Genomic DNA, 16,212 nt, shown 5'->3' on the forward strand with positions numbered 1-16,212 from the left:
GCGTGTAAGATTTTAACGTTGTGTTTCCGTTGTGTCGTTTGTTTTCTCTTATATTTGAGTGTGAATTCACATAACTATAAGACGTGTCACGGTACTTTTCTATCCCAAATTCATGTATTTGGTTGTGATGTCATATTTGTTATTCTCATCGGATTTTGTCTAATGCTGCGTCCGTTTCTGTGTGTGTTACATTTAAATGTTGTGTCGTTGTTCTCCTCTTATATTTAATGCGTTTCCCTTAGTTTTAGTTTGTTATCTCAATTTTTTTTTTGTCCATAGATTGACGAGTTTTGAACAGCGGTATACTACTGTTGCCTTTATTTGACACAATGTATAGACAATTTTTTATTGTTGATCACCTTATTAGTTAAGCATTTCTCAACTGATTGGTATAGTTCATTCTTTTTTTAACTGTTCTACCGCTGTCCCAGGTCAATGGGAGGGATGGGGTTCAGCAAGCATGTGTAGACACGCCACATTCTGTATGTATGTGCCTGTCCCAAGTCAGGAGCCTGTTATTCAGTAGTTGTCGTTGGTTTGTGTGTTACATATTTGTTTTTCGTTCAGTTTTTGCACATAAATAAGGCCGTTAGTTTTCTCGTTTGAATTGTTTTACGTTGTGTTTTTGGGGTCTTTTATAGTCAGTTATGCGCTGTGGGCTTTGCTAATTTTTGAAGGCGGTACACCGACCGAAATTTGTTAATTTCTGTGTCAATTTGGTTCTTTGGGAGATTTGTCTCATTGGTATTCATACCACTTTATTTTATTATATTATGTTAACCGCTAGATATCTATACGCGTTTTGTAATTTTTTTTGTTTTTGGTTGCTGTCTTATGACGTATAATCCTTACAACTGTATCATAAAGCGTAGGTCTGTACATGAGATCAACTAGCTATGCAAAATCAAATTCAAATTCAACACTGCTAATTTATCTAAATTCTAATAAAATCCAATTGGAAATATAAAGTTATGTAGTGAATGACACAGTGTAATAAGTAATCAAATGCAATATAAGAGATGACTATCTCAACGAAAATAAATATTATATGATTTTCTTATTCTTTAAGTTAAAAAATAAATCACTTGATCACATTCAATTTGGATTACTAATTAGGCACTAACTGCACATCAAACAGTTTAATTTTTACTTAGGAGGACAATTCCACTGACATAGGCGCTTCTGAATACACATCTTCACATTCAGAATAATTTTCGGACGTTTCAAGACTGTTGTTTGTGTCTATTGCTTCATATACACTCATCAACTCTTCATATTGCGACCCATTGTCAATTTCTGAGAGTGAAATATATTCCGAAGTGCTTATTCTGCTTGAGTGAAAACTAGGATCACCGGTAAATCCAATTACATTCATCAAATATTTATAGGATGATAAAAGTATAAGAAAGTTTTTTGATTTTGCTATAAACGGAAGAATAATCCTACTGAAATATTTGCGTAGTAAGTATAAAATGAAAACTAAAAAAAATTGTTTCCCATTAAAATTTGTTAATTGACAATGTGTAAGAAGGAAATAAACAACATCTTCATATCCATGATATAACGCCAAATGCCATGGCAGAAATCCGATTATATTAGTTTTGACATCCAGATTAGCTCCACCTTCTACTAATATCTTGCATAAATCTAAACTTCCTATCTCCGCTGCAAAATGCAGAGGATATTTTGTAATTATAATTTCGTTTCCTATAAAATCAGTTGTACACATTTCTGCTTCTAAATTTACATTAGCATCTCGATTCACCAACACATTTGCATAAAAACTATCCCCAGTAATGCAAGCTATGTGAAGAATGTTCAGTGTTAATTGAATATCTCCCCTAGATGTATAATGTGAAGTCATGTCTTGAATTGAGTCGCTGTCAAATAAATGCCATGCTGATAAAGATACTTTCTCATTTATATTCCCGGGTAAAGTTTGAGACAGAACTGTCCTGAAAATATGTTCATTTTCAAATAAATACGCCAAGTGCAGCGATTTAACTGATGACTTAGTAGAGATGTGCATGTCATTTTTCATACACAATTCCAAATACAATGATGCACTCATTTCAATGTTTGCCTCGTTTTCAATAAGAATTTCTGCTATATGTGTGTTTCGGCACAAAATAGCAGTATGGAGGACTGTCAACGTAAAAAGAGATTTGTCAGTTATCAATTTCAAAATATCCGCGCAGTGGAACGCATTTAAATGCAAAGGATGAATTGATCCGTTAGAGTTGATATTACTTTTGTTTAATAAAAGAAACTCAACGAAATCACTTTTGTCTAAAATACAGGCGATATGCAGTGCCGTCATCTCTGATATGGCATTTACTGTATTAGACGATATTAAACTATCATCTTCAAAGAAATGTAGCAAATATAAGGATAAGGTTGATAATTTTGCTACTGCATTCAGATCACATCTCTTTTGAATCAATAGTTTCATATATTCTATATCGTCTGAAAACATCACTAAATGAATGGCATTAAACTCCGCGGGTAAAACTAAAAAATCCATGTTGCTTCTCGAACTCTTCAGAGAATCAATAATATCAATGAACTTATCTATTAAATGGGAATGTTCTAAATAAAATTGATGACTGAGTATAATAGGGAACATATGGAACGATGTTAGACAAGCTGAAGCATTCACGTCACAGTTATTTTTTAAAAGATATTTTACAATTGTCATCTTTTCTTGCATACAAGATAAATGTAGCTCATTAAAGGTTGCTTTTAAATTGTTATTGCAAGCAATTTCAAATATTGTTGGACATGAATCCCAAATTTTCACTTCGTGTATACTTGCCAGGTGCCAAAACGACATTTCATTAAGTTGGACGCTTTTTCCCATATAACATAAAAAATTCACATTGGATTTATTATCAAGCAAGCAAGCCACCATCAGTTGTGTGATAATTGTTTTGTCATTAGAAATTTGATTTACTGATAACAAACATCTTGGTATTCGTTGCTGTATCAAATAAAACATTTCCACTGCCAAAAACGGTAAAGAATTGGTTGATCCATTATACGCCTGTACCGGTAAACATTTTAATTTCTTATTCCGTAGCAATGTTAAGAATGCTAGATTTATCTTGAATCTATCCAGTTTCATACCTAAGAATTCTATTACATTGTTGTGAATGTTTTTCATATCCTGGTATTCTATTTCATTGTTATAATTGTTTTCGTATTCGTTAAAAAGAAGTTCAATTGCATTTATTTCAGCTAAACTGACTTCACAGAGAACGTCTGTTGTTGATAGATATTTCATGTCATACAGTTGTCTTTCAACAAGATCATGGTGCATATAAAAGACAACTAACATAGCTAAACCCAAATCTGCTAAATTTGTCATCTGAAAGGAGTCTTCTGTCAATCTGAGAGTAAGAATATCTAAAGCATGCTTCTTTGAAATCATTGCTATAACCATCCAAGCAGATTTACATAACTTCGAAGAGCTGCCATATGAGTTTGTGTCAAGTGATTGAAGCAGTGCATTAGATAAAACGATAGGCTTATTCATAAATAATAAGGATAATAATAACGGGGAAATTTCCATTACACCGTCAAGTGTATATTCGGACTTAAACAGAAGCTCTAATAAATCAGTATCTCGGAGGAAACATGAAAGCTCTATTAATGTGACACACAAATAAATTGGATTTAGAGCACTGATATTATTAGAGGTATAATACACACTTTGATCGTCTTCCATTATAAGCAAATGCCACATCTGAATATTGAATTTTCTACGGAGATTTAATCGGCTTTCAAAAATAAGGCGTAAATGTTCTGTTTGTTTTCTAAAGCAAATAACATGAGAAGCATCAATTTCTGAGATACAGGAAGTACTTGCATATTCATTTAACAATAAAGAAGCCATTTCCATATTTTTCTGCAAGAGGCATATCGCTAGTGGATTTACAAAACATTCTGAGTAAACAAAATAATCACCAGAATAACAATCAAATATACGGAGAACATCTTCACTTAGTGCAGCAATTATCAAAACAGATATTGTAGCATAGCATTCATGATTTCCAGAATTGTCTAGCAGGATATCCATCAATCTAAAATTTCCAACAAGAGCTGAGAAAATTAATGGAGTAACTTGAGTTTCACAATTTTTGTTTACTAATTCATATTTATCTAACACACTTATCATTAAGTTTGGATACTGAAAATACAAAGATAATAGCACAGGTGATAATTTAAAAGCTAGGTTTACATCTACCATGTTGATTTGAGCAAAGTATGATACCATTTCTGTCTGGTCAAGGACACACGCTGCTTGGAATGGTGTGAGTACTAGCCTTTCATATTTATGACAGGTGTCTTCCGTTATAGCAATGTCACGGTAGAGTGAGCCAAGAAGGATAAAATTTAGATCGTTTAGATTTGAATCCAGCATACCTCCAACTAATAGTTGCACTGCATGTAAATTGTTTTGTATAACAGATATAAATAAAGGTGTCATTTGTTCACATTTAGAAGCACAATCATTCGTATTGCAATAGCAAATATGGATTGGTGTATTGATTTTAGCATGATGATCAATCAGAATTTGAATAAGAGAGAGATTTTCCAAAAAGCAGGCGAATGAAATTGGAGTTACATCTTTCAACATATGAATACTTGTTTTTCCGAATATTTGATCGATTCCATACTCGGATATATTTGTCATTTCATTTACCGATGCTCCCTTTTGCAATAATAATTCAACATTTCGTAAATCATTGTTACATATGCAAATTATAAGAGGGTTCTCCCCGTATAATGATATACAGTCTACATTTGCACCGTTTTCAATCAGTTGATCAATAAGTTCACCATCGCCTTTCCTGCAAGCAAAGTGCAGAGGATAATCAATGGTATCGATGTACGAATTAGAGTCCATTAAAGTAAGTATACGCCTGATTGCTTTCTTCATGTCATTTGAACATCTATATGTTTTCAAAAAGAGTTGCATTTTTTCCTTACACTGTTGTAATGTCTCGAACTCATTTAAGTCTAACAAACAAGTAATGACACTACCCTTTAACTGAGAAAACGCCAGTTCTACTACTGTTTCATCGGAATATGTACGTGTTTGTATGTTAGCTCCTCTTTCTATCAACATATGTATGACTCTAATGTGTCCATAAAAACATGCAAAATGTAATGCAGTATATCCATTGTTTGCATGAATTTCAACATCTGTGATGCAAGATTGTAAAAGTTGTTCTACCATATAGCTATTTCCGTTCGAACATGCAGTATGAAGAGCTGTTTTGCCGGTTTTATCCGTCATACTTACATCTAGTTGTAATAAAAGAAGCAAAGCAGTGATATGATTATTTTCATTGCCAGCTCCTATTAACGAATTTTCAGATATGAATGGTTGTTTACAGAAGTCCCACAATAACAATGCTATATCCTGGTCGTTTTGTGAACAAGCATACTGGAATACTATCTCCAAAGCATTTCTTTCAGCAACGCAGCTTTCTAACGCTACTTTTATGTCGTTTGGTGTACATTTCATACATAATTGATGAAAAGGTGAATCATTTGCTTTTGTTAACGTAAATAAATTGGCCCCATGACGTCTAAGTAAAGATCCTATTGATATGTATACCTTATACTGAGGTGAGCTGGTATCTGATATCGCATTATAACACGCATATAACGACGTTTTATTATCGAAAAGGATTGCATTGACGTTTATATTTGGATCTCGCTGTAAAATTATTTCTACAATTTCTTCTAAGCCTCTTTCACAAGCCTCATACAGAAATTGCTCTTTTTCATGACAACATACATCCCAGTCAGCATCATAACTTAGCAAAATTAGCATTAATTTAGCATCTCCCATTTGAAATGAATTATACAAAGCAGTCTCTCCGGCATAATGACAAATATTCACATCTGCTCCATGCTTCAATAAACGATCAACGATGCCGTAAAATTTGTTCGTACAGCATTTCATGAGCATACTTTGAGAATCAGAAAACATTATATCGGTATAAGCATTGTTCTGCAACAACAAATCTGCTATGTTTTCGTTTTCATTAATACATGCAAAATAAAGGGGACTCAATCCTTCGTACGATTGTTTGTTTATGTCTGCACCGTATTGTATCAATAAGGTTGCGATTGCATTTTCATTGCACTGACACGCAATACAAAGAGCAGTCTCTCCGTTGTTGTTTTTTGCATTGACATAACAACATGCATCTAGTAATATGGTAACAATGTCTATATTACCTTCTTTGCAAGCTGTGGATAGTAATGTTTCCCCTTCTGTCCCATAATAATCATTTATTGTTGCTCCATATCTGAGGAGACATTTCATCAAAATTGTATTCTGGTTTTTGTAAGAGAAATACAAAGCATCTTTTCCATCAAACGTTTTTCGATTGACTGCGGATGAATATTCAAGTAGTACTTCTACTAATTCTAGACTGTCCTCTCTGCAAGCTTTCAACAATAATGGCTCTTCAATATCATCAAATATTTCATCTGCATTAGCACCAAAATTAAGAAAAAGTTTCATCATATTCTTATTTTTATTTTCAAATGAGAAGTACAAAGCATTTTTGCCGTCCAGTGTACGACTATTTACACTGTGTTCAGCATCTGTATTTGTCAAACATGTTTTTCTAAATTCCAAAACACTTCCCGCACAGTCTAAAAAGTTATACTTTGATACTAAATGATAAACATTTTCTCCATGTTTATTAGTTAAAAAAGACTTTGCTCCTCTTTGTAGCAATGACCTCACAACATCGTTCAGACCTTTTTTGCATGCTATATGCAGAGGGGTCTCATTTTCTATGGAAATTGGATCTACATATGCATTATGTGATAAAAGGAATTGAACAGTTTCAACATTGTCATTTTCACAAGCAGTATGCAATGGTGTTGCATCGACAAAATCATTAACATTTAATTTGTGTGCAATACTACAAATGTAAGAAACAGTTTCAGTGTCTCCTTTTGAGCAGGCTATGAAAAACAAATTTTTTAAATCATCACCACATTCATCTTCTTTATTGGTTTCTAGCAATTGTTTAACAATTTCTATTCCTTTGTTTTCGTAAGCGAAACGAAGAACAGATGTTATATATGTTCCTTTCTCGCACATAGTTGATTCTATATTTTTCTTGTCACCCAAAAATGAAGCTACTAACAGGTCTGACACCTCGAATGTGCTTTTTCCAACAACTCCGTTCTGTATTAACATTTTACATGTATCCCAATATTGCCCTAGACATGCAATCTGTAAAGCAGATAATGAAAATGGTTTGTTTGTAATGTAAGGCCATTTTTCGACTATATGTCCTTTAATGCAGGCTACTTGAAATGGACGAATTAGAATAACTGCCTCTTTATCATGTGGCAATGTTTTCTTCACTAAAACTTCAGCAATAGTTCTAAATCCTAACAGACATGCTGCATGGAGAGGAAGAATATTTTCAATTTTTTTGTAATTGCGATAAAAATCAATAATCTGCTGGCGATCTGTTGGAATATTCCTACGGTCGTTCTGAATAGCGAACAGAAAAGGCGAAATATCACACGCGATGTCATTTCTTGCACGGTTTTGTAGTAATTCATTTACAATCGATTGCGAATTATTTATGGTGGCTACGTGTAATGGTGTGGTTTTAGTGTTGTTGAAGCAAACATTACCATACGATAAAAATTCGCTTATGTCTTCATCTCCTTTATAATGCATGTTAGACAAGCACAAAATGTCAATGTTGTCGCACACGTTAGCGTCCGCTTTATTGTTCAAAAGAAGTATAACCAACGGGTCATATTTATAAAAACTTGCAATAAGTAAAGGTTTTATGCCGCTTAAGCTTTTGATATTCGAATTTGCGCCGTTATTTAAAAGAACTTCGACAAGATTAAGATTTAACATTTTTCCGATGCACACAATTTCAAGCGGGCTTATCATCAATCTTGTGTGAGAATAGACTTCATCATAAATATTTGTTATACAATGTCCTTTTTCTGACTTATACACAGTGTTTCTTTTAAGTTCTGCAATTTGATTAACATCAGCATTTCCATTTATAAGTGCTATCGCCATTTCATCTTCTTTCATTATACATGTTATATGGAGTGCATGTGGAATTGCACTTCCTTTGCGCCAATTATTCACACTTGCTCCGTTTGAAATTAGTAAATCAACAAGCTGCTTGTTGGGTGTCACGCAAGCAAGCTGAATTGTTGTAAGTCCGTCTTTAGAATATTCATTTATATTAGCCCCTATTCCTATTAACATTTCAGCACCTAAATAAAATCCATTCCTGCATGTGATATGTAGAGCGGAATCACCCTTTGATAAACGTGTATTAACATCGATACCTACTTCCAAAATCCCTTTAAGAACAAGTACGTTCTTGGTTGTGCATGCAAATTCTATTTCAGGGTAAAACATATTTTTATCTGATACCGTTTTAAGAAGTTTTCTAAGAATTTCTTTTTCATTTTTCTCTACGATTGTTGCAAAAGTTGACATATTTGAATTTTTACAACGTTGAAATATATCCGTGGTGTCTGAAACAAGTATATCAATAATTGAACCATGAAGCCCAATGCAAGCAAGATGTAAAGGAGATTCATTGTGTTTTGTGTTTAAATCAATATCGGCACCATGTGTTATAAGGAGATCTGCTATATCCTTTTGACCGAGACAGCATGCATAATGTAAGGCAGATCGTCCATCTCTGTTTTGTTTATTTACATCTGCCTTATGTTCAATTAGCATTTTTATGATTTCAAGATTACCATTCTCTGTTGATACAATTAACGGAATTGACGACCTTTGAGTAGATAAATTCGGACATGCTCCATGTTGAAGAAGTTTTTTAACTATATCTATATTTTCCTGCTTGCAAGCCTCATAAAGTGGTGTGAATCCCCGACGTTTGTAAATGTTAATTTTAACATCTGCCTCGATTAAAAAATCAACTACAGATTCAGTTTCATATCTACAGGCATAATGAAGGGGTGTCATTCCTATTTCGTCGTAATCATCAATATCGACATTTTTACTGATGCAAAATGATAGGATATCTGTAAATCCTAGCTGACACATCAAATGAAAAACTTTTTTTCCAAAATGGTTCATGTGCAATACTTTCGATATGAATTCTTCATTTTTCGTTTTAAGAGAATGTAATAATCGTTCTCTAAACTGATAGTTTTCCATTTGTTTGCATCCGAATATATCTAAAATAGTTTCGTCTGTTGCTTCATTAATTAGCCTATGAAAAAATAGCTCCTCAAGGTTCTTTGGTAGAACTATAGAATCTCCACTTTGATCTTCTTTTCTGGAGCACTCTAAACCAAACCGTTCGAATAGCAATACAATTTCACAATTTTTCACTATACAGCTTATAAATTTCTTAGAAAAATAAAGGCAGCTTATATCAAAAAGTTTTTCATGACGAAAACTATAAACGTTGTCTTCTTTTGAAATAAAGGATCCTATTAAGGAATCAAGGTGTGTTTTTAAAGATATTCGAGACGTGCAAGTATTTTGTCCACAGGCTTCAAATATATCTGTGAATATTTCCTTTTCTTTTTCTGATATTTCGTTAGTTAATAAACGTTCGTTTAATTTATTGTTGAAAATAGTTGTTACTGCCAACGCACAGTAATTCATTTCACTACCTATGTTCTTCATTTTATCATACTCTTTCTCAAAAATGTCATAAGGTCCTTTTTCCAAAACAATCATTATCTTACTCTCATCAAAATTTTCAACCATGCTGCATAATAAAGGAAAACAATCATATTGTTCTATATATTCGTTAGACATTTGTTTTGTATAGATGACAGGAATGTATTTGAGGGCAATTTTTCTTTTGTCGTCTGTACATATTGCATTTTTTCCGATTGACATATCAAACTTGCATTTAGTTAATAGTTCTTGAGTTTGGAATTTAGGACTTTGATAAACTTGAAGTCGGCAATTGGCCAATATTTTTATCGGTGATAAAGAATAACAGTCTAAAATGACGTCAATATGTCTTTCCCAATCTTCGATTTCATGCTGAATAGCTTCATACCTGCCACAAATGTCGTCACATATATATAAGGTTTTATATTTAGAAACAAAAATCTCACTTGGAGACTTAACTGGTATTACATCATAGCCTTCAAGCATCATTTGGAGAGCCACGTGTCTTGATGTTATGGACTTTCCTATTCCTGCACTTCCAGTAACAGACACAAAATCATTCTCCTTTAAGCACTTGTACAATTGTTTTGAACTATTTGTTTCCACAAATTTTTCATCTACAGCTTGCCAATCTGATATAACTTTTTTAATTCTAGCTACAAATATATAAGTTTTTGTGTACATAAACTTGTGCAAAGATACTAATGTAAGATAGAAATACACAGACATGATGTAAAATGGTATAGACAAATATCTAGACCCATCAAAGGGTTTTCTAAAAGCGAAAGTTTTAATTTTCATAAAATTCAGAATGCTCAGAATTTGGCCTCCATAGGTCATAGCAAAGGCTCAGTAAAAAAAATCATATATACCTTTATATAACAAAAGGTATTTATTCGCGATTTAGAAAAATGTCAGCCGGTGGCGAAATTTCGTTATATGCCGATTGATTGGCTGTCATCCCCACTAAAACTTGTTATGTCGTGAATCTAAATTGATTTATCTTCATAAGGGTGTATATCTAACAAGTGTTATTTGTGGTATGTCTAATAAGTCACGAGTTTCCTTTTTAGACACCAATTTTCCCATGACGTCAATGTCATTCAGACTCTCTCTTGACCTTACATATGAAATGAAACAAAACAAGATAACTCCGAGAATCATTAAGACTTTCCCATAAAATTGACCTATCGGAGACCGAGATATATAAAGAGACGATACGTTTATTTCTAATTCATCGTCGATAGACGAAATCCTTTGATTGACATACTTGGGGAGGCTTGCTACGGATAATTCCGACAACAAGAGTAGTTATACACCATTGTGAAGATTAGGTTAGTTTTACGACACAACAAGTTTAAGTGGGGTTGACAACCGAGAAATTGGCATATAACAGAAGTTCACCACCGGCTGCATCAGTTATTATATATTTATTTATAAGATCGTTCACCTTTTGACATTTTTTAATGTTTAGGTACGCGGTCAAGTTTACGTCGAATTTGAGGAGTTTCTTCAATTAAATGATTTGTTTTAGTCGTGGATTCAATTCGTTATTTCATGACTGTCTTTAATATAAATTGTGGCATCAATCCTATAGCATAAAGATGAAAATTATCAATAACTATTTTTCACAAGGCGTACATTTAAAATACTTTGAATTCCAACTGAAAAGTGACTTTTCTCAAACCTGTTCCGCCCTTTTTAATGATGAGAAAAAAAATTATAAAAATGATTGATATCAGATGAGAATGTTTAGTTTATAAAAACGACAGACATAGTAATTGCTCAAGGACTAACACGAACTAGTATGCATGGAAGGAATGTAATTTTACAGTAAGAATTAACGCCTTGTGAAAATTGGGTAATGATGATTTTCATCTTTATGTTATAGAATTAATGCGACACTTCATATGAATTATCATATTCTATTCTATATTGAAATATTTAGTCTTAGATGCATGGTTTGTTTTATTAGTTGTTAGTGGCTTTGAACTAACTGTCAGAAACTGCGAGTATTTATTGTCTTTTTGTTGTAAGGATATACAAGTACTCGGCCACGTCCAGTCAGTTTAGTATTTCTGTTTGTATCCATCTGAAGAGTTAAGCCTTTTTCAACTGATGTTTTAATTTGTAATGTAGAGACCACTGTCCCAGGTTAGGGGAGGGTTTTGATCTCGCAAACATGTTTAACCCCGCCACATTCTGTATGTACATGTCCCAAGTTAGGAGCCTGTCATTCAGTTGTTGTCGTTTGTTGATGGGTTATATATTTGTTTTTCAACCTTTTTTGTATTAAAAATAGGCCGTTAGTTTTTGGGTTTTTTTTGTTGGAATTATTTTATAATTGTTATTTCAGAGCCTTTTATAGCTGACTTTGTGGTATGGGCTTTGCTCATTGTTGAAAGCTGTACGGTTAACTATAGTTGTTAATTTCTGTGTCATTTGGGCTCTTGTGAAGAGTTGTCTCACTGACAATTATACAACATCTTCTTTTTTTATATGTTATGCATATTCGTATAAAAAGAAACACACAGTACACACGACATTAAACTATCATAGAAATAAAATGTATTCCCTCCCCAACAAAAAGTGAACCGGAATAATCACGGGAGCTTATGTGCTTACTGTAACAATTACATTATAATAAATTTGCATATAGCAAAACATGATCTGAACGCTTTCAATAGTTTTCCAATGACAAATAAGCAATATCCGATATTACATTATCATAAATATGACATTGATACGAATATTCCAATTTAGATCCTTTTTTTATTATCCTACTTCAAAACAATTGTAAGAGCTATTTTTAACATTAGTATAAATTAACTCATTAAAGATGCCAGGACTAAAACTATATATGCCAGACATGTTTTGGGCTACAAAACACTAACCTGTTACACTCAAATCAACAAAGTTTCAAAGATCAGATAAAGAACAAAGTTGGAGAGCATTAAAGACAGACCAGATATTCCAGAAAAAAATAATGTTGTCGAAAACAGATCTATTCAATCAATAGAAAATGATTGGTATTTCGAAACAAATCATCTATAAGTATGAACAAATCAATAATAACTCTCTTTAACACAGAAGTGCTTAACAAAATTATTCAAATAATAAAAATAACTTGCTGTATATACATTGTTGTCATTGAAATGTTGAAGAGCACTCAGCTTTGAAGTATTGCAAAATCGATGGTATTCTAAACTCTGATTTTCGAAAATACTGAAACATCGAAATTATACATGGTGTTCTTCATATAAAATAATCCCACGTTTCCTAAAGAATATGAAAATATATAGATAGAGGAATTTGTTATAAGTTTAAAGTAATGAATTATCTACCTCTCTTGTGCACAGGCACAGGATCGACTACAACTGCTTCTACGTTTTGAACTTTGTTAGTAAGTTCCTCAAATCTGTCTTCATTGATTTGCTTCAGGTTGATCATCAAATCTTCCAATGACTCTCTGTCCAAACTGGCAATTTTTAAATCGGCACACTTCTGTTGAAACAGTGATCCACCAAGTCTTGTTGTCGCCTTCATCAGATAATAATATGTTTAACGTCAACAGATTTGAGATTTTGTTTTTTCTTGTAATGATGATAACATATTTCTTAATGTGTTCTCATCAATTGGAACAGGTGTCTGTCAAAACCAAAACTAACGTTTGTGTTTTTTCTTACGTTTAGGTGTCCTTACTCCTGAACAGCATTGACATAAATTGTTAAACTGCATATTAAAATTTAAATAGACGTGAACACACGTGAACATACGCGATTTATCGATATGTGACATAATGAAATGGAATTTATCAATCTAAATCATTGTCGTGTTCAAAAACAGATTCTCAATTTTTTTTAAAAGATTGGTGTTATCGATCTAAAGTCATTGCACTGACAGGAGAAAGGGTGCTATTTTTTTTATTAATTAATGACTATTACTATGAACAACAATAATGAAAGGTGTCCGAATAAAACTTCATTTAATTTTTTAATCAAAACCAAGGTATTAAAACTTAAAAAATATTTTGTAAAAAGCTTTTAAAGTATTTTAAGAGTTCAAACTCGATGGAAAATTAGTCGGATCACATACTCAATCGGTAGAGAATGAGAACAATAGATTCTAGTGTGGATAGATGTTTCATTGGCAATCATACCTCATCTTCTTTTTTAACATCAAAGATATCAGGATTAAAAAATTATTTTTGCGCCAGACGCGTGTTTCGTCTATAAAAGACTCATCAGTGATGCTCGAATAAAACAATATTAAAATATAGAACGAGGTTAAAGAGGATTGAGGATCAAAAATGTCTAAAAGTTTGGCCAAATACAGCTAAGGTATTCCATTCTGAGGTAGAAAAGCCTTAGTATTTATTAAAGAGAGGCGACAGATACAAAAGGGACATCAAAATTCTTAAGTTGAAAATGAATTGACAAAGCCATTGATAAACGAGAAAAAAACATTTCACAAAAACAACTCAAGATTGTGTAAAAGAAACTCAACAAAAAAATAGGTGCGATATCAGGTACTCCGGATGGGTAAACAAATCTTGCCTTTACATTCGGTGGTACCTGTTTTTGTCCTCATGTTAGTAAAAACGGAAATTCGATAACGAGCAACAATCTCACGACGGTGTCCGAAAAATATACGAAGATTATTTCTACATCACCACTGGGAACTCTTGGTTTAGCTCCTTTATTAGAAGCAATCCTCTATTCATGATAGGAGATACAAGCCATTTAGTATTGTAAGAACTGGGATATATAATTATACTACGTATTAAGACACTGCTGGAGATTAGCTGCAATGAAATTTAATGTTCACAATTAGAAAGCTGAAATCGTCTCGTTTGTCGTAAAGTTTTGTTTTTTAGCCGAACTTTATTGTAAATGTCTACATGTATATGAAGAAAAACAGATTTAAATGATGTATTCTTTATCAATTGTTCGATGGCATAGATTGATTCACACTAGTCTCCAAAGTAAACATCACACGCATTCATTCAGATTTGCAGAATGACAACAGCGTTCGGATCGATGTCACAGTTTCAATGGCTGGCGTATATGTATAGTAAACTTTATAAGGAGGTTTTGAAAACGAAACAAGTATAATCACGAATGATGATATTTGTCTATTGATATTGTAGTAATTGAGATGTTCAACAAATTATATCACTGTGTCTTAAACATTAAAAACCAAACATTATTGAATAAATAAGATAAAAAGAGTAACGATGGTTATACCTCAACAACATCGATCCAAGCGTCGTGAAAAGTTTGATTAGACATTTTGCTGTCATCTGAATGAGCAATCATATTCCTGTAATACTTTATCCTTGCAAGATCGTCTGCTGGACTAATATCTGTTACAGCGGGAAGGACATCAAAGCCTCTGAAGGGTTTGCCTATTTTTGAAATGTTCCTTAACAGGCATATCAGTAGCGTCAAGTCGAAGTTGGTAGAAGTTACGTTTGTGGAACCTGTACAATTATATTTCAGAGAAAAAATATTAATTTTAAAGCGATTTTTCTAAAACGAAATCTAATATTTTTTCCATCAGATCAAATTTTATTTAGCTCGTACCTACTCTGTTAAAGACAACGTAAATCGAATTGTTGGAAACAACTACATATGATTGTATTAACATCATAATAGATAAGATGTGCTTAAATTACAAAGGCCAAATAATATGCAAATTTACATTTTTTCAAAGGTATTCTACCCCTTGAGATGCAAAATCTGACACCCCAAGAGAGTGTTTTTTGAGAAAACAAACCACTAAAAGATTACTTTTACTTGATGGAAATATAATATATATTTCGGTTCTTGTTGTGCAAAACATTAGATAGTATTGACAATTCTCAAAAAAGATATTTTGATACTTTCCTTGATCGTTTCTCTCTGCATCAAAAGCGGTACCTCCTAATAAACATAGCCGACACCCCTGTATGTTGAGTTCTTCACGATGTGCACGAGTATGGCATATCATTATCATTATTCCATGTATATTCTATTGATATGGCAACAAAACTTGATCTAGTGTATGATGATTTTATGTATTTTGCATACTATAATTACCTGTAGGAAATAAAAGTGCCCATTGAGACGAAGTCAATACGTTCTTCTTTTTTATCTTATTTAGTGCTGGGGTTTGTGTATGTAAATCAGCAGCCAGATTTGCCGGAGGAAATATACCATCAAAATAGGTGCGCACTGCTTTTGGACAAACGCCAATTATCAATGCCACCATTCGAAGATAATTTGTTTCCTCATCTGTCGAAAAGGTAGCCATCTATTAAGAAAAAGAAACTAAATTAAAAACAAAGTGTTCATAGAACATGAAGGTTTTTCAACATTAAATGTCCCTTTTAGTCATGTTAGTCTCATATGATAGATTAAGTCACATCGACTTCAAAAATATATATGATTCAACATGCTTTCGCTTGAAATAAGTTAGAAAGATAATCAATACAGCTTATTATGAGTATAAGAGGCGAAGGAACTCCTATCGAATGCCAAGGC

The 16,212-nt window shown here is 32.8% G+C and overlaps 1 protein-coding gene across 3 annotated transcripts in view; it reads right to left on the minus strand.

Moving 5' to 3' along the window:
- Window positions 1-938: 938 nt before the first annotated feature.
- Window positions 939-16,212, minus strand: part of LOC134697249 (uncharacterized) — a 34,210-nt gene continuing 18,936 nt past the window's right edge. For all 3 annotated transcript variants that reach the window (XM_063559400.1, XM_063559398.1, XM_063559399.1), the window contains exons 2-5: window positions 15,769-15,982; window positions 14,935-15,170; window positions 13,033-13,228; window positions 939-10,344 (exon numbers count right to left, since the gene is read on the minus strand). In XM_063559400.1, coding sequence (XP_063415470.1) covers window positions 1,151-10,344; window positions 13,033-13,228; window positions 14,935-15,170; window positions 15,769-15,982 — 9,840 coding nt within the window. In that variant the 3' untranslated portion in view covers window positions 939-1,150. The remainder of the gene's footprint in view (window positions 10,345-13,032; window positions 13,229-14,934; window positions 15,171-15,768; window positions 15,983-16,212) is intronic.

This window comes from Mytilus trossulus, chromosome 14, assembly GCF_036588685.1.
Source record: "Mytilus trossulus isolate FHL-02 chromosome 14, PNRI_Mtr1.1.1.hap1, whole genome shotgun sequence".
Lineage (NCBI taxonomy): Eukaryota > Metazoa > Mollusca > Bivalvia > Mytilida > Mytilidae > Mytilus > Mytilus trossulus.